General features: G+C 55.5%; 1 protein-coding gene and 1 long non-coding RNA gene across 2 annotated transcripts in view; both read right to left on the bottom strand.

Annotated features, from left to right (window-relative positions):
* CPNE2 (copine 2) overlaps nt 1-18,391 on the bottom strand; it is a 49,791-nt gene extending 31,400 nt beyond the window's left edge. The window contains exons 1-2 of the mRNA XM_047793680.1: nt 18,184-18,391; nt 459-673 (exon numbers count right to left, since the gene is read on the bottom strand). Coding sequence (XP_047649636.1) covers nt 459-638 — 180 coding nt within the window. The 5' untranslated portion in view covers nt 639-673; nt 18,184-18,391. The remainder of the gene's footprint in view (nt 1-458; nt 674-18,183) is intronic.
* A 1,942-nt stretch (nt 18,392-20,333) lies between these two features.
* LOC125134243 (uncharacterized) lies at nt 20,334-25,746 on the bottom strand. Its single transcript, XR_007136594.1, has 3 exons — nt 25,616-25,746; nt 23,432-23,547; nt 20,334-22,188 (listed from the first exon to the last, which is right to left on the bottom strand). It is a non-coding gene; the product is annotated as an uncharacterized LOC125134243 (long non-coding RNA).
* Nucleotides 25,747-26,040: the final 294 nt, after the last annotated feature.

Below are 26,040 nucleotides of genomic sequence, written 5' to 3'. Positions count from 1 at the left end.
TCCATGTGCTGCACGTGTGGCCCTAACAAGCGAAAAAAAAAAAAAACAACTTTTGGAGTTCCCGTCGTGGCGCAGTGGTTAACGAATCCGACTAGGAACCATGAGGTTGCGGGTTCGGTCCCTGCCCTTGCTCAGTGGGTTAACGATCCGGCGTTGCCGTGAGCTGTGGTGTAGGTTGCAGACGCAGCTCGGATCCCGCGTTGCTGTGGCTCTGGTGTAGGCCGGTGGCTCCAGCTCCGATTCAACCCCTAGCCTGGGAACCTCCATATGCCGCGGGAGCGGCCCAAGAAATAGCAACAACAACAACAAAAGACCAAAAAAAAAAAAATTTTTTTTCTAAGTAATCCGTGACTTCCAGGGGCCTGACCCCACCTAGGTCCCCGGGATCCAGCGGGAGCTCCTCCCCAGCACTGCAACCACCCTCCACCCCCTGCAGACGCACACGGAGGGGGCCTCACCTCGATCCACCTGCAATCATTCTCTGTGAAGAGGACACAGAAGGGGTCGGACTTGGAGGTGACGTCCCGGTCCAGCAGGTTCTGACCACTCACCGATAGCTCCACCTTGCACACGCAGTACTGGGAGCCCACGGGGGCCGCCCCTGATGCTGGGGCACCCCCGCCCGGTATGTAGGCCATGGGGGTCGGCAATGGCGGCAGTAGTTCCTCACAATCTAGGGGGACAGCACTGGGGGTCAGCGAGGGAACAGATGTCTATCTATTCCAACACACCACCCTGGGGAGGTGTCATCACCAGACCCAGCAAGATGTGGGGACAGAGATGGAAGGCAAAAGCTTAGAGAAAGAATGCAAGAAATGTATGAAAAACACGTCTCTAGGAGGCGTGTTCAGTTTGTCTTTGAAGTTATTTCTCTGCTTTGGTCCCTCTTTACCTGTGAGATGCAAGTAAATTACACATGTGTGATGCCCATGTGTCCGTGTTGCCCCTATCAGAGCAGCAACAAATCACAGTGGACATAGGCATCCCATTCATTCTGCCAGGAAAACATGGGCTTCTCATGAGCAATTTTCAACAGGCACCTTGTGGCTACAATGGAGGTTGTAAATGCTCGGGTTTCCCTCACTACCTTGGCCACTAGGAAGCTCACTTCTGGTCACTCCCAAAACTTGAGTTTGTTCATTATCTGTCATGTTCATCCTGTATCGCCAGCCTAAGAACAGTGAATGGTGCACAGGAAGCACTCAGTATATATTTTGTTTGTTTTTCTTTTTCTTTTTCCTTTTTTCGGGTCATACCCACAGCATATGGAAGTTCCCAGGCTAGGGGTCGGATCGGAACTACAGCTGCTGGCCTACACCACAGCCGCAGCAATGCAGGATCTGAGCCGTGTCTGCGATCTGTACCACAGCTCACAGCAATTCCAGATCCTTAACCCACTGAGCGAAGAAGACAAGGATCGAACCCACATCCTCATGGATACTAGTCAGATTCATTCCTGCTGCACCACAATTGGAACTCCTACTTCGTTTTTTTTGTTTTTTGTTTTTGTTTTTTTTGGCTTTCTAGGGCCACACTCACAGCACATGGAAGTTCTCAGGCCAGGGGTCATATCAGAGCTGCATTGGCCAGCCTACCCTACAGTCACAGCAACGTAGGAGCTGAGCCGAGTCTGCGACCTACACTGCAGCTCACAGCAATGTCGGATCCCCAACCCACTGAGCAAGGCCAGGGATGGAACCCGCATCCTCAGGGATCCTAGTCGGACTCACCACCACTGAGCCATGACGGGGACTCCTCAGTATATATTTGTTGAATAAAAAAGATGAGTGTATAAATCAACAAATAGACAAACCTTCCCTAGCGCGCAGAGCTTTCCTGAGTTGGGCCTTACCCTCAACGCTGAATTCACTCTTTCACTCAGACACAAAGTCCCCAAATTTCAGGCTTTACGAACCCCCTCCGCTGTGAAGGTAAATTTCTGCTATTTCTTTACTCGAAGCAGCTCTGTTTGCCTCTGAGTGGAAGGTGTTCATCTGGAGCAAGCGTGGAGAAACCCATCTCCAGGGGCAGAGGGGAGCTCTGGGTCCCAAACGGAGCAGGCCCTATACACGAGCCCTCTGGCTCTCTGTACCTCGGTTTCCTCCTCTGCCCACGAGATGTCCCGACACAGTCCTACGAGGCTCCTGGGCTCAGATCCTATCTCCACGGGCACATGTGAAGTGAACACAGGCCTGCATCCGTGTGGATGAGCCCAGCCTCCGGACGCTCACCTGCAAAGGCCAAGGTCTGACACCTTGACTAACCTCCCCGGTGCTTGGGTCCCTGGCCGTGCACCGGAGGAGGAGGCAAGAAGAGGGCCTTCCTTCTGGGGACACAAACCCACCTGACCGAGCTGCCCTGCACTGTCTATGAGCTGAGCCCGACACCGGCAATGACGACACCAATCCTTCCTCAGCCTGGGGGGGCAGGTCCTAATATCGCCCCATTTTCCAGAAGATGACACCCAGACTGGCTCATTTATTCTAGAGAGTCTCCTAGGTCCCAAGACCTGAGCCAGTGCTGGGATCCTGCAGGAAGAAGCCCACCCAGCCTCAGCCCCCTAGGAGCTCCTGTTTCTGCCTGGCTGATGGCTTGGGGAGGGTAGCTGGGTCCCATGGGCTGCAGGCTCAGGGAGGGCGCTGTGGCTTTACTGTGAGAGTGGTGGAAGTCCTGATGGGTTTTAAGCAGACAGGTGACATGATCTGATTTGTGTTTTAAAAGCTCACTCCAGCCCCCGTGGGGAGAAGGGGTGGTTAGACTAAGGAGAGGCAGCAGGGAGGCCGGGGAGGAAGCGGCTGTCACCAGGCCCACTCTCCCTCCCTCCGACCCCAGCCACAGCCTGCTCCCCAAGCACTGCCAGCCTCTCACTGGGCAGACAAAGCCCTGGTCTGCAGGAGGCCTGGTGGGGGGGGGATGAGGCCTGCAGCCAGAGGCCCCTCTCCGTCTTCCACTCCAGACACAGTGCCCCAGGCGTGCCTGGCAGGGAGAGGATCTGGACAGCGACAAAGCCAGTGTTCAGCCCCCTCCCTCCCCTGTCTGTCCCTAGAACCTCATTATAATCACACGAGCCCGGAGCATCAGGACAGCACTACAATTTGCCTGCAGGATTTATTCTTGTTGTGTAAAAATTAGTTTCCATTGGAGGGGCTGCAGGGCCGCCCTCCTTCTCACTGTGTGCAGCTGGGTGGCCGTGCCAAGTGGAGGAGCAGTGAGCAAATCCTCGGGGGAGCAGGGCCACCCGAAATGGACATCTCACCCGGTGGCTGAGAGAACACCTGTTGGTGCGTATAGCTACCCAGACGTGGCGGGGAGACACAACAGCCTATCCCATTTTACACAGCAGGAAACTGAGGCTCACAGCAGGAGTCACCTGTCCAAGGTCCCAGAGCCAGGAGACAGCAGAGGTAGGGTGTGAGCCAGAGCTCCAGACTCCCAGGCCAATGTGTGGCCTTCTGGGGTCCGGCATGGTGGGACCGAGAACCTGGGGGCGGCATCTGAGAAGTCAGCCAGGCCAGAGGGAGCCTGAGGCTAAGAGGGCCCCAAGTGCCCCAGGTTCCTCAGGGGTTACCCTGCCCACGCCCTTCCTCTCCCATCACCACTGACAGGGTGGATTCCAGCTCACCCGGCTCATCTCTGCCTCACAGGCCTCCTGAATGACAGGCTATGTACCACCCCGCCTGCTGGGCCACCATCCCGCCTGCTGCCAAGTCGGAGACCTCTGGTTTCATCCTGGGGGGTGTCAGGTATACACGCCCAGGTTCACACACTTCCTGGTGCATGTACCCAGGGGTACACACAGATAAACACACACACACACACATGCACGCACGCACGCACATGTCCCCAGACTAACAGGCCAGCGCTCAGAGGAACGCTCTGGGCCACTTCTCCCCCATCCTCCCCTGTCTGAGGTCTGAGCTTCCATCCTCACTCTGTCCTCCTCCCCTTCCCCTGGCGCTCTCAGGCCTGGATAAGGGCGTGGCCAGGAGGGCCGGGTCCCAGGGGAGGGTCGGGCGTGGGGAGCTCCTTAGAGGCCACTGCAATGCCACCTGGATCAGCTCGAAGGCCCCCGCTAGGGTGAGCGGTGAGTGGGCCGGGAGGGGCGCTCCTTCCCAGCGAGGGGCGGATACCACGTCCCCACTCACCCTCTGGTTGGAAGCTTCTGGATATCCGAAACGGGGAGCACATGGTGTCTGGAGTTGGGGCTGGCGGGGGGTCAGCGTGGGCCCCTCTGTGCCAGCCGGCAGCGGGCAGCCAGGCCAGACCCTGAGGCCTGACGCAATGGAAAAAGAAACCACAGCTTAGGCTGGGCCAGGCCCCCTCCCCTCCTACTCCAGCAAGAGGGCAGGCGGGCAAGGTGTCATTAAGCGAGGGCTGGGCCTGCCATGCGCATCTGGGCAAGATGCAAAGGCTCCCTGGCTCCCCGGTGCAGTGCTGACCCGCCCCACAGGTAATTTGAGGTTTCAGGCTGGAGAGGGGCCTGTGAGCCGGGGCTTGCTTGTGGATGGATGGTCGGGACTCCTGGCCCAGATGGGCACAGGCCTTCTGGGGTGACCAGAGCCCCAGGGGAGGAAGTGGAAGGTGGGCATACAAAATGAGTAGTCCCTTTTACGGATGGGGCAATGGAGGCAAAAAGCCAAGTGCTTGCGAATTCCCGTTCATTCATTCAGCCATTCATTCGGCAAACATTCCTTGAGCGCCCTGGGGCTACACAAGTGAACAAGACTGAGACTTGAGGAGTTCCCACCGTGGCACAGTGAGTTAAGAATCCCACTGCAGCAGTTTGATCTGCAGCCCAGCACGATGGGTTAAAAGGATCCAGCGTTGCCACAGCTGCAGTGTAGGTTGCAGCTGTGGCTCGATTTTAACCCTTAGACCGGGACCTTCTGTATGCTGTGGTGTGGCCATTTAAAAAAAAAAAAAAAAAGACTAAAGATTAAGTTCCCACAGGCTCCACTGGCCCCCGGCTCCTATATCATCTTAAACTTTGGGCAGAACAGGATATAAAGACTCTGGTGCTGAGCTACAGGTCTAGAACACTAGAACATTCCAGCTTTAGCCAGAAACCTAAGAACCCGTCATCCCTGACTTTTGTCTTTCCTTCACCCCCCATATCCCACTACTGCTGTCGATTCCACCCCCCCGCTGGGTCCAGCATCACCCCCATATCCCCGCTGCCACTGCCTTGGCCCGGCCAGGCCCATGGCCTCAGGCTGGCCACACACTGGCCCATGACAGGTCTCCCCGCAAAACCCCAGCCCCCAGACTCTCTCTTTTCTACACCAGAGCTAGAAGGAGTCTTTGTTTTATTTTATTTTATTTTAGTCTTTTGAGGGCCACATCCACGGCATATAGAGGTTCCCAGGCTAAGGGTCTAATCAGAGCTGCTGCTGCTGGCCTACGCCACAGCCACAGCCATGCCAGACCGGAGCCAAGTCTGCAACCTACACCACAGCTCACGGCAACGACGGATCCTTAACCCACTGAGCAACGCCAGGGATCAAACCTGCATCCTTACAATTACTACTCGGGTTCATTAACCACTGACCTATGACGGGAACTCCTGGAAGGAGTCTTTAAACATGGAAACCAGAAGCTACCACAATGAATTCCCCTTCCAGGTCAGGCCATCTAAATCCCCCACCCCCCAACCCCCCACCCCCTGAGGCCAACTGGGCCTGACCTGACCTACCAGGCCACACTCCCCCTCACTCAGCTACACTGCCTTCCTTCTGCCCTGTGAACATGCTAATTTCTCTTCTGCCTCAGGGCCTTTGCACTTGCTGTTCCTCCCGCTAGAAATGCTTTTCTTCACCTGACGGGTCTTAGTTGTCAGCTTCCTGTCACCTCCTCAGAGGCCTCGCCTGGTCACCCAAGCTAAGGTAGTGTCGGCCCCACACTGTTTCCTTCACAGAGCAATGCGACGTGCAGCTGTTTTACTCCTTTGTCTTTTTGCCTTGTGCGTGTCTGTCTGCCCCTCTAGAATGAAGTTCCACAAGGGCGGGATCTCCACTGCTTCGCCAGCACCCAGAGCAGCACCTGCACGTAGTGAGTGAACAAATACGGAGCAGACGAACGAGGGAGGGAACTGCCAGGCAGCCTCTCCACCCCGCAGCCCCCGGGGAATCACAACTGCCTCCCTGATGCACATGTCGCTTGAGTGATCACAAAGCCCCTTCTTCATCCCTGGTCCAGCTCCAAGAGGCCAGCACTAGAGAGGCTCATGTCCCACTTTGCCAAGGTGGAAAAGGAGGCCCAAGAAGGGGCAGTGATGGTGCTGAGGCTGAGAGCTAGGGCCGCCCAACGCCATTCTTCCTGCCCGTCACCGGCCCAGCAGCTCAGGCCCCAGCAGCCAGGCTGTGCAACTCCCCCCGCTTCACTGTGGGGCAGAGGTGCCCAGGTGGCCTGAAGGGGCCCCAATGGTGAGATGGGGCAGTGACAAGAGACACCATGACAGGCGGGCACAGGGAGAGGGGCGGGAGGTACAGAGCCAGAAAATGGGGTGAGAGGGGCAGGCCTGGTGCCCAGGGAGGCAACAACCCCCACTCCAGAGTCTCGCTTGGTGGGGACCACGGGCAAGGGCAACAGCGGGCTGGCCTGTCAGCAGTGGGGCAGGAGGGGGCATCGTGTGCCCTCTGAAAAGGCATGCTCAACCTGCTCTCTGAAAAATGAAAAAAAGAAATTCTGTTTTCAGTGCCAACCACAGGAAGTGACAGTGGCAGTCACAAGGCGAGAGGTTCGGTCCTCTGGGCTATGCTATGCAGCTCTTAAGAGCATAGCCTCTAGACTCTGACTGCTGGGGTTTGAATCCCTGGTTCTATCATTTACCTCCTGTGTGATCTCAGGCAAGTTAATAACCTCTCTGGTCTTTGTTCTCCTTCTATAAAAACAGGAACATGAAAGTGCTTTCATCAGGTATTGCTGTCAGGATTAAGTGGGGTAAAGCACTTAGAGTGACACTAGGCAGCTTGTGCTATTATCAGAGATGCTTGGCGGCTAGGGGCCGGGGGAGAGGTGTGTGCAGATTGTGGCATGCAACGGGGACCGACCAGGAGTTGAAACTGGTTGAGAGGAAGCTCCCGTGTGGCACAGTGTGTTAAGGATCCAGCGTTGCTGCACCTGCGGCCCGGGTTCAACCCCTGGCCTAGGAACTTCCACGTGCCACAAGCACGGCCAAAACATACCCCCCCCCCACAAACTGGTTGAGAATATGACTCTAGGCTCCCTTTCTCGGCTGGAAGACACAACCCAGGGACGCCGAGAGAGACCGAGGTGGCGGATGGGGGGCCAGGGAGGGAATAACAGACTCAGACTCCAAGCCCGCACGCCCTTCAAGGTTCTGGATTCCTGGTCTGTGGCCTCAAACACCCTCGGGGCTTCTGGATCTTTGTGCTTGCAGCAAATTCTGCTCAGTGGGGTCTAATCGCTGACAGCAGAGGATCCTGGGGTGACCTGAGGCTCTCACACTCCAGGTGTGGTTCCCAGATATGCCTCCTCAGCATCTTCTGGGAGCTCGTAAGAAATTCAGGTTCCTGAGCCCCAAACAGACCTGCCCAGAGTCCCAAGAGTGGCTTTTGTGTTTTAACAAGCCCGCCTGGCAACACTGCAGTGGCTAAAGGACACACAAATCCTAGAGGAGTGGGGGATGGGAAGGGCATCTTGTTAAAATGCAGATTGCGACACAGCAGGTCTGGGGAGGGACCTGAGAGTCTGCATTTCTAATAAGCCCCCAGGTGTGGCTGAGGTGGCCCGTCTGACACCACGCGCTTTAAACACCGAGCTCCCGGGTGGGCAGGGTGGGCAGTTGCTACGTCGGCCCCCAACACTGACCACGCTCCCGGGATGGCGCTGGTTTAGGCCGCTCTTGGCATCATCAGGCCAATGTCATTCTTGGTCCCTATACAAGCTCTGCCAGCTTCACGTGCCGAGTTCTTGCACGGTCTCAGCAGACCTCCGAGTCTGCAGCCCTGGTCTAGATGGAGACCGTTTGGTTTTGTAACAGGAACCCTTGGCTAGCCAGACGCGAGAGCCCAGCAGGCTCTGATGGCTGCATTTACTGAGCTTTCCAAGCTGGAATGTGCCCTGAATGCATCCAGATCTCAGGTGCCTCCTTTACCCGGTTTCCCAGATGAGAAGATCCAGGAAGACCAACGGCCCTGTATTAGGGTTCTCTCCAGAAAAGACAGAACCGGACACTATCTACACAGAGAGAGAGCGAGCTTCCTTTTAAGGAACTGGCTCGTGTGATCATGGGACAGACAAGTCTGAAATCTGCAGGGCAAGACGGAGGCTGGGAATTCAGGTAGGAGTTGATACTGCAGTCCTGAGTCTGAAAACCATAGGGCAAGCCAGGCAGGCTGCAAACTAGGCACGGTTTCTAGGCTGCACTCTTGGTGCTGAATCCCTTCTTCCTGGGGAAACTTAGGCTTTTTTTTTTTTTTTTTTTGTCTTTTTAGGGCTGCACCTGTGGCATGTGGAAGTTCCCAGGCTAGGGGCCGAATTGGAGCTGTAGCTGCTGGTTTACACCACAGCCACAGCAACTCCAGATCCGAGACAGATGGGTGACCTACACCACAGCTCACAGCAACCCTGGATCCTTAACCCACTGAGCGAGGCCAGGGATCAAACCCATGTCCTCATAGATACTAGTCAGGCTCGTTACCGCTGAGCCACAACGGGAACTCCTAGGCTTTTCTTTAAGGCCTTCGATTGATTGGATGTGGCCACCCACGCAATGAAGAATAATCTGCTTTAACAAAAGTCTTAAATGTTAAAAAAAAAAAAAAAGTCTTAAATGTGAATCACATCTAAAAAATACCTAGAGATCAACATCAGACTGGTGTTTAACGGATGGCAGCTCATCATAGCACAGCCTAGTTGACACATAAGACTAACTCCTCATAGCAACTTTTAGTTCCCAGGAGATCTGTTGGGGGTAGGAACACAGGGTGCTGAGGCTGGAGATCTGGACCAGCCCTTTCTTTCTTTCTTTCTTTTTTTTTTTTTTTTTGTCTTTTTGTCTTTTCCAGGGCCGCACCCGTGGCACATGGAGGTTCCCAGGCTAGGGGTCTAATCAGAGCTATAGCTGCCGGCCTGCACCACAGCCACATCAACTTGAGACCCGAGCCATGTCTGCGACCTACACCACAGCTCATGGCAACGCCAGATCCTTAACCCACTAAGCGAGACCAGGGATGGAACCCGCAATCTCATGGTTCCTAGTTGGATTCGTTCACCACTGAGCCATGACGGGAACTCCTGGACCAGCTCTTTCTAACTGTGGGAGCTTGGAGAGCCCACTCCCACCCCGTCAGCTGGCAGGGGAGAGAGGGGATGGCGTGGCGGTGCTGATGGAGACATAACAATAACACCCGCCCCAGGGCCTTTGCATTATGGACTTTAATTCCTATAGCCTCACAATGTCCTAGAGCAAGGTGTCATGACCACTCCCATTCTCCAGATGAGCAAACTGTGGCTTGGAAGGATTTGCATGCCAGAGCCTCTGCTAATATGACTCTGGACAAGCCATTAGGTCTTTTGAGTTCTGGTTTTGTTTCCTTACCCATCAAGGGGAAATTGTAAAATGACTGACACACTGGAGGTACTGGCTCAAAATGAGAAAATCCTCCCTGGGACTTAGATATTCTCAGGACAACATCCAAACGCCCAGACAGAGCCCCCGGCTCCACACACACACACACACACACTTCTGGCTCTAGCTACGTTGTTCGCTACACAGAGTTCCAGCAATACCCTCTCAGGCCTCCATCACTTTGCACATGCTGTTCCATCTGCCCGGAACACCCCTCCCGCTTCTTCACTTAGCTCCGTCATCCTTCAAACTCGGTTCAGCAAAACCAAATGCAATCAATACCACTCACCTCTGTGCACCTCCACCCCAAAGATGGCCAAGACCCAAAAGTCTGACAGTCCCAAGTGTGGATAAGGAAGCAGAGCAACCGAATTCTTACATGTTGCCAATGGGAGTAGACTCTAAACGGGTACAGCTGCTTTGGAGAAATGTTTGGCAGTGTCTACAAAGTTGAAAAAACGCACCCCTTATGAGGACCCAGCGATGTCCACCAGAAACATGCAATGTGTTCACTAAAAGACACACGTAAGAACATTCAGGGCCATGCTGTTTGCAAGCGCCCCGGGCTGGGAGTCCCCTAAATGCCCACCATCAGGAGAAATGGTAGACAGATGACCGTGCACACAACGGACCCCGCTCCCCTGGGCGAGGAGGAAGCACAATAGCACCAGCACTAAGACCGGGTCCCAAGAGCGTGTTGAGTAGAGGAAGCCAGACGTGAAGGAGAGTGTCATCCTGCACAATTTCATGTGTGTGAAGTTAAACTCGGCGAAACGAGTCTACGCTATTGGCGGAGGGGTTGCAGGATAGGGGGAGAGGGTGCTAGTGCCAGGAAGGAGCCACCAAGGGTCTTCCTTGCCGGTCAAGTTTCTGTTTCTCAGGTTGGGTGCTCCTAATACGATGGCGTGGGTTTGTGAACAGTCATTGAGCTGTGCACGTGGGAAGGCTGCTCTAATTTTTATTTTTTACTTTTTATTTATTTTTGTCTTCTCAGGACCACACCCGCCTCATACGGAGGTGCCCAGGCTAGGGGTCGAATCGGAGCTGTAGCCACTGGCCTATGCCACAGCCACAGCAACTTGGGATCTGAGCGGCGTCTGCAACCTACACCAAAGTTCACAGCAATGCCAGATTCTTAACCCACTGAGTGAGGCCAGGGATCGAACCTCCGTCCTCATGGATGCTGGTCAGATTTGTTTCCACTGAGCCACAACAGGAACCTCTGCTCTAATTATTATACTATACTTTAACAAAATGTTAAAACACACACACAATATCAGCAGGTTAAGAACCAGGCACTGTCACTGCAGTGGATTGGGTCACTGCTGTGGTGCAGGTTTAATCCCTGGCCCAGGAAGTTCTGCATGCTGCAGGTGTGGCCAAAAAATAAAATAAAATAATTTTTAAAAACGTGGCAACTTGGGGGCTGCTCTACGGAGCACTCCCTGAGCCCCTGGTCCTAGAGGGGAAGGCACGTGCATTGTCACCATAACCACAGGCTGAGGAAATGTCACCCTCAGTTGAGCCGAAAGATGAGACCAGACCTCATCTTCACCTCTGTTGTTCGCAGCAGCACAGAGAGGCAGAGAATGGGAGGGAGCTCGACAAACATTATTTGCTGAAAGTAAGAGAGAAAAGCCCAAGGGCAGAGGATACGTGGCATCCTGGGGTTGGAGGAGCCAGGGACCACAGAGTCACAGAATCCCAAGATTCAGGAATCCTGGGATTTCAGGAATTGGGAGTTCTCTGAATCTCTGAGCTGAAAGACTTCAGAGTTTCTGTGGTCTCACCTTCCAGCCGCAGCTCCACCCCCCCAGGGCCCCCCCAGAGTCCTCTATGGGGAGTCCAGCCCCAAGCTGCTCATCCTCCCTGGGGCCCTCCTCACACACCCACTGCTGTGCAGCCTCCTACCAGGCAGCACGCAGCCCCCGGACAGCAGGCTGGTGCTCTTGTCAAGAGGTGGGGGGCATCTTGACACAAATCACTTCTCCCCCTTCGCTAAGGCTGCCGTGCTCTGAAACGCTGTGCTCCCGACAGGCAGCCAGGCCATTACAGGGATAAATATAGCCGCAGACAGGATGGGGAGCAGGCTGCCACAGGGGTCGACCCTGACACCACGCCCCTCCCTCCCCAGGACCCCAGCCTTGGCGAGACCACACCAGAGGCGGGCCCTGCTCTACAGCCCCCACCCAATCACTAAGTCTGGGCTCTGGGGAAAGGCGCCCCCTTCGTGATGCCCAAGACCCTGGTTCAGCTGCGCCTTGTGCCAAAGGGCTTGGTCCCGGGGTCTCCCCAGCCTGTCCCCTCAGGGGCTGGCCCAGCAGGCTGAGAGGCAGCCTCCACCCTACTCCCCCAAGGAGTCCAGATGCTGGGTTCTGTCCTGCTTCTGCCACTGCCTCCCTCTACGTCTTAGCTCCTTCGTCTTCGAAGTGGCGCTGGCCCAGCCCTGCCCTCTGCCCCCGCAACAAGCCGGGTGAGGATGTACTGTTGGGACCAGCCAGTACTTCGGGGGCCTCGGGTGGGTCTGGCCAGGCTCACGGGGGTGGGGTGGAGGGAACAAAGCTAGGGGAGGGGGGAGGACATGGTGACAAGGACCAGCAGCGAAAGTCATTCCAACCTAGCCTCATGTGAATGGGACTGCGGGGCAGCCTCAGGGCCTGGGCACCCCCACCCCCACCCAGGGGCCTGCCACAGGGAGACTAGGAGACAGGGCTCCCCACTTTCTATGTGAACGCCGCCCCTCAAGCCCCTCCCTCTCTCAGCCTCAGTTCCCCAGTCGGGGCTCAGGATCCCTCCAGCTTTGGGGCATCTACACGTGGCGCTCAGTCTTTGCTGGGCAACTTCGGGTTTCTAGCCCCCCAGCTTCTGCCCAGAATCTCCGGGGTTGGCTGGGCCTTAAAGGTGCAGTGCCTGAATCCCATCGTGGGGTCTAACAGGGCTGGGTGCCCTCTGCTCCCACCCTTCCCCACCTCTGGCTAATGGCTTTCCACCCGCCACGCCGAAGAGGGGCCCACCGGCCCCTTCTCATCCAGACAGTGGGGAGGGGCCTCCCCAAGCCTCCGCATCCCAGGCAGGAGGCCCAGCCCGCCAGCCCCAGGCCCTCCACAGCAAGTCCTTCTGGCCAAGGACATCGCCATCTGGTCCTCAGCTCCTGGTCCCGGCTCCCAGGAAGTCTTCCCCGAGGGGAGGGACATAAAAGCACTGCCCGAGTGTTTCCTGTGTGCCTGGCCCTGTCCTGACGTTTCCGCCCCTGCACTTAGGCCTCCCTGTCAGCCCGGCGGACGGGCCCGGCTCCTATCACCCCATTTCGCAGATCAGAGAATGAGGCCCAAAGAGGTTATGTAACCTGCCTGTTAGAGGTGGAACTGTGTCGACATTGTAAGACCTTGGAATGCGATCCTATTTGGTAACAGGGTCGTTGCAGACGTAAGGGGTTAAGGTGAGGACGTCCTGGAGCACGGGGGGCCCTTATTCCCACATGCCGGATGTCCTCAGGGGAGGACAATGTGAAGATGCAGAGGGAAGGCAGCCAGGAGAAGGAGGCAGAGACTGGACTGATGCTGCCACAAGGTAGGGGACGCTTATACCGACCAGGAGCCAGAGGAGGCACGGAGGCACCCTCCCCTGGAGACTTTAGAGGGAGCGCACCCCTGCCGACACCTTGGACCTCTAGCCTCCAGAACTGTGAAAGAATACATTTTTGTTGCTTTAAGCCGCCCAGTTTGCGGTGCTTTGTTCCAGCCACCCTGGGACTCTTAACACACTGCCCAAGGTCACTCAGCTGGCCAGTGGCAAACTGGAGTTTGAAATGAGGCAGAGTCCCCTGTGCTCTTACACAGCCCAGCCCTCCCAGGGGGGCCCAGAGGGAAGTGACCTTTCTTTTGCTTTTTAGGGCTGCACCTGCTCCCAGGCTAGGGGTCGAGTTGGAGCTGCAGCTGCCAGCCTATGTCACAGCCACAGCAACGCCAGATTCAAGCTGTGTCTGTGATCTGCACCACAGCTTGTGGCAATGCTGGATCCTTAATCCACTGAGCAAGGCCAGGAATCGAACCTGCAGTCTCATGGATACTAGTCGGTTTCATAACCCACTGAGCCTCAGTGGGAACTCCAGGGATGTGACTTTGACTCACAAAGACTGTCAAGGGCCCCCAAGATGGGAGGAGGTGGCTAGTGTCATCTGCTGGAAACTGATCTCCTGTGTCATGGGGAGGGGACAGCCAGGGCACAGTGGGCAGGGCAGATGCTTCCAGCTCCTGATGAGACCCAAGAGCCACTGAAGGAGACAGAGAGCCGGGGGTGGGGGGCGGGGGAGGGAGAACGGGCTCTGGGATACACTGAGCATGTTCCACCTCAGGGCCTTTGCATGTGCTGCTACCTCGGCCTGCACACTTCTCCCTCCACCCTTCGTTCGAGAATATCCACGGAGCACCTGGCGGGAACAGCTAGTCTGGGATATACCCAGGCATGCCAGGTTACAGATTGATATCTCAGCTTGAGTGTCACTGCCACTTCCTCCAGAAGTCTCCCTGATGCCTCATGCCCATCTCCGTCACTTCACTCGGCTTCATTCTCTTTTTGGCATTGTCTACCATCTGAAGTTTTCCTGTCTCTCTGTCACTTACTTGCCTCACGCTGTTCCCCCCAACTCTATTCGGAGCTCTGTAGTTGTGCCCCAGCTTTGGCACAGTCCCTGGCACAGAGGAGCAGTTCGATAAACAGCTGTTGAGTGATGAATAGATGGCTGCACAGTGAGGGAAGCTTCCTGGAAGGCAGGGACCCAAAGCCACAGGTGGAAGAGGAATCACGCTTTTGAGTAAAACCCTCTTGGATTTCCAAGCCCTTTCATAGCTACCTCAAGAACCACATGAAGGAACTCCCGCCGTCATGGCTCAGTGTAAACGAATCTGACTAGCATCCATGAGGATGCAGGTTCGATCCCTGGCCTTGATCATTGGGTTAAGGATCCGGCGTTGCTGTGAGCTGAGGTGTAGGTCCCAGACAGACTCAGATCCCGCAGTGCTGTGGCTGTGGTGTAGACCAGCGGCTGCAGCTCCCATTGGGCCCCTAGCCTGGGAACCTCCATAGGCTGCAGGTGTGGCCCTAAAAAGGCAAACAAAAAAATAAACACCCACACAAGCACATGAAGAGAGCATGGGGAATAAAGAAAAGCATGGAAAGAGTTCCCAGCCTAAAGCCCCTCATTTTCTAGATGAAAACACCAAGGTCAGAGAGGGTAAGAGACCTCACCCAGCACACCTCAGTCCTCCGGGTCAGCAGGCAACGGCAGTGGGTGAACCCCCCCCCAAGGTCAGCAGCTCCCCCGTCCCCCTCCCCTAGTCCCCAGTCCTGCGGCGCCAGCGAGTCCGCCTTCTCCCAGACCCACACCTTGCCCTTCCCCGAGGCCAGCCCTTGTCCCTCCTCCATGGGTGAGTCCGCTGTGCTCTGACGGTCCCCCAGCACTCGGCGTGGTGAGACGGGGATCCCTCCCGAGATCCCAAGGGGCTCGTGAGTCTTGCAGGCTCCATCACCCAACGTCACAGGCTCATTTAACAGGAGGCCACAAGGAGGGCCGGACTCAGCCATTCATCTTCCCAACCCTGACTGAGCCCCTCAGAGCGCAGGCAAAGCGCCCTCGACAAGGTGGGACACAAGGTGTCTCAGCCCGTTCGTGGAGCTGACCCTCTGCGGAGGAGGGCAGATAACAAGCTGACACATGAATGAATGAATCAGACGACTGGAGAGGGTGGCAAATGCCCCGGGGAAAATTTAGCAAGGTGACGTGATGGCGAGTGAGGGTCAGCAGCTCATTTCGTCTCAGGCCCTGGAGGCAGGTGTGGACACGGCTGGTGGAGAAACACTCCAGGACACGGGCCAGCAGAGCCCTCTGGACTCCACCAGAGGCTGGGTCGCCCAACCAGGGGAGAGGACACTGGGCTGGAAGCCAGGAGGCGCCTGGACTCTCTCACAGTCCCCAGAGCCTGTGGGCCCTCAGGAAGTCATGAATCCCCTCGGGACTCCACATGCTCCTTCTGGATGTCGGGAAGGGGGCGGTGATCACTGCCTTCTCCAGGTGCTGCCTGCCAAGACCCCAGGGTGACCCGGCCTCCTGGCTCCCAAGGAGCCCACCCTGTGCCCTGCAGGGGTCCACACTCCAGAAGTGACCGTCCCTGCTGGGTGAGCGGAGGGAGACGAGGGAGACCTCCATCAGGCAGATGGGACCCTGGCCTTGGCTGAGGGCTTCTCAGTAGGGGACTTGGCCTGGAGACCATGCCCCAGAGGGAATTTGTAGAGAATGCTCCTCTGCTGTCCATCCTCCTCAGAGCCCCACAAGGGGCAACAGGAACACCCCGGTGGATCCACCATCGACCTTCCGCCTAGTGGCACCTTGCTCGTCAGGGTCCTGTCCCTGTGACAACCCAGAAGTCTGACCTGTGGATTCCGAGGCTCCCCTCTCCAGGAAGGAGGTGGGAGAGAGAGGAGTGAGCTGGCCTGAGAAAAATCCCAAAAGGAATCCTAAATCAGTAACCCACTTCGGGCTTCCTAATATTCCCATAAATAAGCTAAGCGGTTAATGCTGAGTGCTTCTCACACACCAGTCACAGGGCAGGCCCACAAGCCCATGTCATGTAATTTAACCCTCACAACTACCTTTAAGGAAAGACACAACTACCCTAAAAGATCACAAGGGGGTAGAGTATTGTTCTCACTACTTTCCAGGTACGGCAACAAAGGCTCTATCCCTGACCCTCTCTTTACACCTGAGGTTTTTTTTGGTTTGTTTTTTTATGGCTGCACCTGAAGTATATGGAAGTTCCTGGGGCCAGTGACAGAATCCGAGCTGCAGCTGTGACCTACCCTGCAGCTGTGGCAATGCCAGATCTTTAACCCCCTGCGCTGGGCCGGGGATTGAACCCATACCTCTGCAGCAACCTGAGCTGCTGCAACTGGATTCTTAACCCACTGCACCACAGCTACTCTGCCCCTGAATTTTTAATTCTTATGGCCTCTGGGAGGGCAATCTCTTGACCACCCGTGCACCTAACTTTGCACGACACCTGTCCCCTGTACCGGTTCTAGCCCCCTAGCAGCTCTGTAAACGCGATTGTGTCATACTTTGCTTCATTTTACCAGTGGAAAAGCCCTCAAGCCCTACGATTGACGAGGCAGGCAAATAGGATGTGGCAGCGGACCAGGAGGGCCCAAGTGTCCACGTTCTTAGTCCCTGGTTCTTTCCATGGAGACAACTGCCTGGGTGACCCCTCCCACTCTGGCCAGCTTTGTCACATGCCTGGGGCAGTCCCAGGACTCACTGGGCCCCCTGCCAGAAAGAATGCAATAAAACCACTCCTTTATGTTGGTACCGGCCTCTGCATGCACAGGCCCTGGACTGTTAGCCCATTTTACAGACAAGGACCTGGAGGCTCAGGGAGGAGGAGGGTCTGGGCCTGGGTAGGAGGCGTTTGAACCCAGGTGTCCCACAGCTCCCCATCAGGGCTGACCACAAGCAGGCTGCAGCTGCTGGAAGGTTACAACCTGGTTCCTCTCTCCAATTACTGAAGCTGCGGGTGCCCCCATGAAACAGAAAAAGCCCTCCCTCCCTCAGTTAACAGTCCACAGTCCTAGGGAAGCAAAAACTAAAGGCGGACAAAGGGCCACTTGGATATTTCTCCGAGATCCTTTGCCCGTGTCACTTCCCCCAGTACATAACAGGGCTGGCGGGGTCGCAGACAGCAAGAACCTCTAACTGGCTACCAAAGCTCCGGGTTCCAGTTCCACCTGTGACCTTGGGCAAATCACAGCCCCCTGTGAAGGAGCCCCTTCCCCAAAGGGGGTGGTTCGACAAGGCTGGGGGATGGGATGCGAATAGGAAAGGAAGAATCTTCTATTTACAGAGAAGCAGCGCTTCGGGGGGACAGGGACTGGGAAGGAAGAAAGGGCTCTGCTCTCTTTCTCCACGTTCTCCCCTCCCCCGCCCCAAACACACAGGTGCCAGACAGTTTTTGCAGGAAAAAAACTAGTTTGCAAACACACTCCGACTTCTGGGAAGCTGCCCAGCTCCACTTCCTCTCCTATTCCCCCTTCGCGAGCTGGGAGCGGGCTCTGGAGCAGTTCCCTGCGGCACCGGGGATGCCCGGGTAGGGAGCGAGGCGAGAGGGCGAGAAGCGGGGCCAGCCCGACCTCAGGACTTCCGAAGCTGCGGAGGTGGCGGACCTCCACCTTCCTGACGCCCCCAGTTCCTCGGGGGAGGTAGGAGGGTCCCTAAACCATTGGGCTCGGAGCACACCCCCCCCCCGCGCGCGCGCGCGCCTCGCCCCCGAGGGCGCCACCATCCTCCAGGCACTATGCCCTTGGTTACCCCACGGTCGGGGCGAAGCCGGAGCGCCCCCGCGTGGCCGGGTCGCAGCTGAGTCATCCAAACGCTGGGGTCGGGGCGAGCGGATGGCTGGGGGCTTTGGGCTGTGCCACCCGGGAGGCGGCACCTAACTTCCTTCCAAGCAGCCGCTGGCGCCAGAAGCCGAGCCCCAAGGCCGAACTTGAGCCCTCGTTCCAGGGCGCCCCGCCCGCCCTTTGCCCGCCGGGGCCCCACTCACCGCGGGTTCCGCGGGCGCTGCCGCCCTCACCGCGTGGCTGCCGCTCCCCGTGCTCCGGGCCACCAGGGCATCCTCGGGTGCTCCCCTGCTCCGCCGGGCCCACGGGCGCGGGACGGGCTCAAGGCACTGCCCGCGCAGCGGTGGCCAGCTCGCGTGCGCTCCCAGCCGCTCGCGGTCCGGTCCTCCTCCCCGGCCCGCCGGGCGGGCGGCGGCGGCAGCTCGGGCTCCTCCCTCGGCCGAGGGAGGGGGGGGGGGCGTGGGGAGGGAAGTGGGAGGCGGGGCGGGCGCTTCCTGGAGGGGCGAGCTCTCCCACGGGCGGAGCGGGGGCGCTGTCCCGCCCGCCGCCCGCGGCTTGGAGCCCGCCGCTGGTGCGCCTCGGGACTCTGAGTATTCGAGGCTGGAATCCGAGGGTCCGAACGTTCCAGGCTAGGACTTCGCGGATCGGAACGCCGCTAGTTCTCACTCTTCCCAGGCTGGCCTCGCCCGAGCCGCCGGCGCCTCCGAGTAGCCTGCACCCGGCTCTCAGGGCCGCCGACGCGGGATGCGAGGGGTGGGCTCAGCCCCGGCCTGCGGGGCCCTAGGACGCCGCCTGCAGCCCCGACTCCAAGGGCTGTCGGGCTCGATGCTGCGCCCTCGAGGGTCTGGTTCTGGGCTATACTGGCAGCACTAGGACCGCTGTTTGCTCCCTCCCCTTCTCCCCCCAGTAGTAAAAGAGCTCGGCGTTTTCTTATTGCCGCTGCGACTGGGAAGATGACACATACGTATTTCTGGGACAGAGCTGATAAGACAGTTCGAACAGTGCCTATAGCCGAGGGCAATTAGGCGGGCCCTTGTGACCCTGACGCCAAGTCCGCCCTTCTGCGGTGGCCTTCTTTGCCCTAGACAAGGGAGCAATTCTTCAGAAATTCGCCTGTCGCTGGGCTCCCGTGCTGCAGGCCACTCCGTTTTTATATGCCCGCTCCCTCAGTCCCTCTACCCAATCCAGTGCCTCAGACAGCAGAGCCTCATTTAACCAGATTGTGGGGGACAGAGCTGTCTCTGAGATCTCAGGGCCACGTCCAAAGCCCTTGGCTCCCGGACTGGGCAGCTGGGCATTAACGCGCAGTGCTTGGGTTGTGGGATTTCCGTCAGGCAGGTGAGGGTTAACTGGGAGGCTCACAGCTGCAGCCAGTGAACCTCCCTCCAAGTCTGAGTCACAGGCACTTTGCAGCCTTAGAGGGCGGCTGTTAAACAGCCCCAGGGCTCTGAGCTTTGTTCTCTGCCTGCCTGCCCCCACCTCCCATCCATCCCTCTTTCTCCAAGCTCTCCCCATCTTTCCTCCACATTAAGTCCTCAGAGCCCTCAGCCCAGCTGTGAGGCCAACCCATCCAGAGGTGTTCTGAGACCCAGCTGCAGCCCCTCTTCCTCCAGGAAGCCTTTCCTGATTGATATGGCCCCCAGAATCCTTCTCCTCTCCTTGCTCCAGAGCAGAAGAGCCAGGCACTGGGACGGACAGTGGTGAACCTAAGCAGAAAGTCCCTCCCCTCAAGTTGCTCACCTCACAGGGCTAAAACCACCACCCCTGCAATCGTAATACAGTATGAAAGGTGCAAAATCTCGAGGCAAGGTGATTCAGAAGACCTGAATCAGCTGTGGGAGTCAGTGAGGCTTCCTCTAGAAGACCTGAAGGATGAGGTAGTTGGGCCTGCTGTGAGGGGTGTGGGGAGACACTGTATCCTTGGCCAAGGGGATGGAGTACAATGGCCAGGGGTCATGGCAATTCCGCTCCTAGGTATCTACCCAAGGACAATGGAAACATACCTCTATACAAAAACTTGTACATGAATGTTGGAGTTCCCATCATGGCTCAGTGGTTAACGAATCCGACTAGGAACCATGAGGTTGAGGGTTCGATCCCTGGCCTTGCTCAGTAGGTTAGGGATCCGGCATTGCCATGAGCTGTGATGTAGGTGGCAGATGCGGCTCGGATCCCACGTTGATGTGGCTGTGGTTTTAGGCCGGCGGCTACAGCTCCAATTAGACCCCTAGCCTAGGAACCTCCATATGCTGTGGGAAGCAGCCCTAGAAAAAGGCAAAAAGACAAAACAAAACAAACAAACAAAAACTTGCACTTGAATGTTCATTGCAGCATAATTCAGAATAGCCAAAAAACAGAAAGTTCCGTCAATTGATGAATGATAAGCCAGATGTGGTCTATTCATACAATGGAACATTATTCAGCCATAGAAAGGTATAACATACATATAATATGGATGAATATTGAGACACTATATTAAATGAAAGAAGCCAGTCACAAAAGACCACATGTTGTATGATTCCATTTATACCAATGTCCAAGGGCTCCCGCTGTAGTGCAACGAGATGGGCAGTATCTTGGGAGCACTGGGACGAGGGTTCAATCCCCAGCCCAGCAAGGTGGGTTAAGGATCCAGTGTTGCCACAACTGTGGATTATTAGTTCGTGCCTGTGGCTTGGATCTGATCCCTGGTCCAAGAGCTCCATATGCTGTGGGGCAGCCAAAAAAAGACAGATGTCCAGACTAGGCAGAGCCACAGAGAAAGCCCATTAGTGCCTGCCTGGGCTTGGGAAGGAAGAAGGGTGAGTGATTGCTCTTGAAACCAGGCTTTTTGGGGGACGATTAAAAATGTTCTAAAATTATAGTGACAGTTACCCAACTGTAGATGTACTCCAAACCATTGATTTATATACTTTGAGGAGGTGACTCTTATAATATGTGAACTATATCTCAGTAGAGCTTTTTTAAAAAAATTTCAGGGATCAGAGGAGTCCAGAGGTCAGTTGTTTAAGGCCAAGTGTCCTCATCGTGGGTTGATTCTGCAAGATGTTGTCTATCTTTGATCCACATACAGTGCAAGGCTGTTGCTGCAAAATGTTGAAGTCTTTCTTTGCCCTGATAGAGGCCTCTCTGTGCACCATTGGGAGGCCTTGAATTTCCCTAAATAGGCTGCTATTAGGGCATGTGTGTGTGTGCACTTGTGCAAGTATGTTTGTTAACACCTGCCATCTGGATGTTATTTGCACTGCCCAGGCTGTCCTGACAAACAGATCAGAATAATTAGGATTGCCAGGACCCTTCATTAGGCTTGTGAGTTCAAGTGCCATGAAGTAGCACCACCTGTGTAGCAGGTCCCGGCTGGCCTCAGGTGTGTGTGAGTGGAGAGATGACATAGGCTGTCCCAGTTATCTATGTGACATCGCAAATCACTGCAAGCGTTATTATCTTATCGCTAATGGCTCTGGGTCCGCTGGGCTCAGCTAGAACAGTTCTTGCTCAGCGTTTCTCAAACAGTCAGACTTTCTTGCAGCCAGACTGTGACAGGCCCTGGAGTTATCTAGAAGGCTTTTTCATACGTTTGTCTGGCAATTGATGCTGGGACCTCGGCTGGAACACCTACCTGTGACCGTGCCACATGGCCTGGGCTTCCTGGTGGCATGGTGGCTGGCTTCCAAGAGTGAGTAGCCCAAGGGAACGAGACGGAAGCCTGATTATCTTTTATAGGACCCAGCTTTGGGTCCTAACCATGAGACCACCGGGGAACTTCCTGCAGCGGCTTGATGGGGGATCGCAGTTCCCAGACCAGGGATTGAACCCCAGGCCACAGTGGAGAAAGCACTGAGTCCTAGGACCCAGCTCTGGAATTCATATAATGTCACTTCTGCTGCAGTCACTGGCTCCCTGCATAGACTCTGCCTCTAGGTGAGAAGAGGGTCACAGTCACATTTTAGGAAGAGCATGTGGACGGGGAGGTATCTCCGTGGCCATCTTTGGAAAGTACCATCTCCCCACAGCTCGGGGGGTGGTCGTTGACTTGGAGGCACAACCTCGATGGAGCCACCCCACCAGGGATCTCCCAGTTAGGAGTGGGCGTGGCTTACTGTCCCGTGGCCTCTCCCGCGGAGAGTCGTGGCCGGCTTTGATTCCCAGTCCAGTCCAGATACTGCTTGGGTGAGATCACAGAGACTGCTGGGCCTCCGTTTCCTCCTCTGTGAAATGGAAGGATAGATTTAGTATCTGCTTCATGGGAGGAGGGTGGGAATCCAGTGAGACCCCAATGTGCCTAGCATGGTACCAGGCATGCCCAGACACCAGGGCTAACGTGCTGTTGTCAGTGCTACTTTTAGGATGCAGTGCTGTGGTCCGTCTAATGCAGGGAATCCCCTTCTAGGGTCAGGATGCCCAGCTTCCCCCTCCCACCCCGCAGGCCCTCCAGTCAGCCCCAGACATTCCCATCAGGCCCAGTCCTGCACGGGAGTACGCACTTGTGTGCAGGCATGGGACTCCGGGCACAGCCCGGGAGACTGATGCTTCCGGCCTAGGGGACTCAACCTGGGGACCCCAGGAGGCCTTTATTCTCTAGTGAAAGTTCCTCTGCTGTCACTGCCTCCTCCTCAAGGCAAAGGTTGATTTCTGGGCAGCCAGGGCAGGGCTGGGGCTGGTGTGGGATGAGCAACAAGGTGTGGCTGCCAAGGGCCCAGGGCGAGGGAGGCCTCTAGCTCTGGGGCTTTGAGACACACTGGGTGGGGGTGGGGTGGGATAGGACGAAGACTGCTCTGGCTAGGGGTCCAATCGGAGCTGTAGCCACCGGCCTACACCACAGCCACAGCAATGCCAGATCGGTGCCACGACTGCGACCTGCACCACAGCTCACGGCAACGCTGGATCCTTAACCCACTGAGCAAGGCCAGGGATTGAACCTGTGTCCTCATGGATACCAGTCAGATTCGTTTCTGCTGAGCCATGATGGAACCCCCCTCCTTGGAGGATCTTTACCAAACCAGCCACTGCAAGGTCTTTTTCAGGAAGCTCTGGATGTGTCCAGAGGGCGTATCCAGCTCTGGCTGAGGCCACCGCTCTCAGGCCTGGCCTTGGCCATGCAAGGGGGGGCCAAAGTGGGAGCAGAAGCAGGGCCAGGAAGCAGGGCAGGCCCCTCTTGCCTTCCTGGGGCCCCTTCTCTCTGAGGAACACACAGTCCCACAGATGAGTTAAGTCCCCAGTCAGGACTGCCCTCCTCCTTCCCTTCTTCCTCCAGGGTTGGAATTTGAACTCCACTAAATGGCTGCTGTGTGACCCTGGGCAAGCCTTGTCCCTCTCTGGGCCTCCTTTGTAAAAAGGGAGGAGACTGTTACTGAGATTGGAGCTGTGGGTCTAGAGGAGGTCCCAGAGGGTGAAGAGGGTTTTCAGAACTATAACCAGACAAGGCAGGAGACAGAGGATTGAGACGCCAACCTGAGGGAGTGCGGAGGTGGAGCAGATCACCTTTGCAGCTGGGGAAAGTAGGTCCTTGCGCTTTGTCTAATTTGGTTCGGGCCCTCACTTGGCAGATGAGGAAACTGGGACGGCACCTGTGGGATTAAGAGTCACAAAATTTGGGAGTTCCCGTTGTGGCTCAGCGGGTTAAGGATTCAACATTGTCTCTGTGAGGATGTGGGTTCAACCCCTGGCTTCACTCAGTGGGTTAAGGATTCGGCTTTGCTGCAAGCTACAGATGTGGCTTGGATCCAGTGTTGCCGTGACTGTGGTGTAGGCCAGCAACTGCAGCTCATTGTTTGATCCCTGGCCTGGAACTTTCATATGCTGCAGGTGCAGCCATAAAAAGAAAAAAAAAAAAAAAAAAAAAAAGGAGTCACAACATTTGAAAGTTGAGAGTAGATTGTAAGAGTTCTTATCTCGGAGTTCCCATCGTGGCTCAGTGGTTAACAAATCTGACTAGGAACCACGAGGTTGTGGGTTTGACCCTTGGCCTTGCTCAGTGGGTTAAGGATCCAGCGTTGCCGTGAGCTGTGGTGTAGGTTGCAGATGTGGCTCGGATCCTGCGTTGCTGTGGCTCTGGCGTAGGCTGGTGGCTATAGCTCCATTTCGACCCCCTAGCCTGGGAACCTCCATATGCCATGGGAACAGCCCTAGATAAAGGCAAAAAGACCAACAAACAAAAAAAGAGTTCTCAAGGAAGAAAAAAACTTAAAATTTGCATCTAAGGGAGATGGTGGATGTTAACTAACCTTAGTGTGATAATCATTTTACATTATACATAAGTCAAGTCATTATGCTCTACACCTTAAACGTATACAGTGCTGTATGTCAATTACATCTCAATAGACCTGGAAAGAAAAAAGGTAGAAAAAAAGTAAAAAAAAAAAAAAAGTGAAGCCCCAGGTTCATTTCCTGGTGCTCCCCACTTACTAACTTCCACTTACTGTATGTTCCTAGTTTGCTTTTGGGTACCGTAGGAAAAATCTCTGGGTCTCAGTGTCTTCATTGGGGAAAGGAGGGTCACCAAGATCCACCAGGACAAAATAAGGGATGGAGGTGCAAAGCTTGCCTGCCCTCTCCCGGAGGCCACGTGCCCCAGACCAGTGGTTCTCTGACGCTGGCTGCACATCAGAATCACCTGGAGAGCTTTCTAAATACCACTCTAGTGTTTGTGCCTTGTTTTTTGTTTTTTGTTTTTCTAAGGGCTGCACCCACAGCATATGGAGGTTCCCAGGCTAGGAGTCTGATAGGAGCTACAGCTGCCAGCCTACACCCCAGCCACAGCAATGCCAGATCCGAGCCACATCTGCGACCTACACCACAGCTCACGGCAATGCCAGATCCTTAACCCACTGAGCAAGGCCAGGGATCAAACCAGCATCCTCATGGATGCTAGTCAAATTCGTTTCCGCTGAGCCACAACGGGAACTCCTAAATACCACTCTATTGTTTTAAAAGGCATTAAAAAAAATTTTTTTTTTTCTTTTTAGGTTTGCATACACGGCATATGGAAGGTCCCAGGCTAGGGGTCAAATCAAAGCTACAGCTGCCAGACCACACCACAGCCACCACAACATAGGATCCGAGCCGTGTCTGCAACCTACACCACAGCTCATGCAATGCCTGATCCTTAACCCACTGAGCGAGGCCAGGGATTGAAACTGCATACTCATGGGTACTAGTCAGATTGGTTTCTGCTGCCTCACAACAGGAACTCCCATAAAAGGCATTTGAAAAAGCTCTCCAGGTGATTCCCACGTGCAATCAGAATTTCGATCCCCTCACGGGTCTGCAGTTTCTCTCAGTGGGGTCTCGCAGCTTTGATATCACTTGGGGGCTTCTTAGAAATGCAGAATCCCGAGCCCCACCCCTGACCTGCTGAATCAGAATTTGCATGTTAACAAGATCCTCAGATGACTCAATGCACATTACAGTGTCTGTAGGTGATTTTAACGTTTGAGAGGTACTGGCTCTGACAGGGGATTTCAGACATGTGTGTGTTTAGGGGAAGGTCAGAGTGGGTAGTCCGGGAGGACTTGAGGCCTGAAGGGGAGGGAAGCCAGATTCTGTGACTCCCATCAGAAAGGTGGTTCTTCAATCTGGAAGACTTTAGGATGAAAGCCAAGTGACAAATCCCAGCCTTGCCGTTAGGGAACTTACCGGCCCGATGACCTTCTTATGGAGAAGATGCATGTGTGGAAATGATTTTGAATACACTGCTTACTGCTCCATCGCCTTACTTTCCTTTGAATTTTGTTTTCATGTATCTCTTTGTTTATTTATTTATTCGTCTTTTTAGGGCCACACCCGAGGCATGTGGGAGGTTCCCAGGCTAGGAGTCCAATTGGAGCTGTTACGGCCACAGCCACGCTGGATCCGAGCCGCATCTGCAACCTACACCACAGTTCATAGGAATGCCAGATCCTTAACCCACTGAGCGAGGCCAGGCATCGAACCTGTGTCTTCATGGTTGCTAGTTGGGTTCATTAACTGCTGAGCCATGATGGGAATTCCTTCATGTAGCTGTTTAAACTGAGCTGACATTTGGGAGAGAAGGGGCAGGGAGACAGAAGCTTCTCAGTGTG

Source organism: Phacochoerus africanus, chromosome 8 (assembly GCF_016906955.1).
Source record: "Phacochoerus africanus isolate WHEZ1 chromosome 8, ROS_Pafr_v1, whole genome shotgun sequence".
Classification (NCBI taxonomy): Eukaryota; Metazoa; Chordata; class Mammalia; order Artiodactyla; family Suidae; genus Phacochoerus; species Phacochoerus africanus.
Note: the sequence above shows the minus strand (reverse complement) of the source record. Positions and strands in the feature narration are given on the sequence as shown.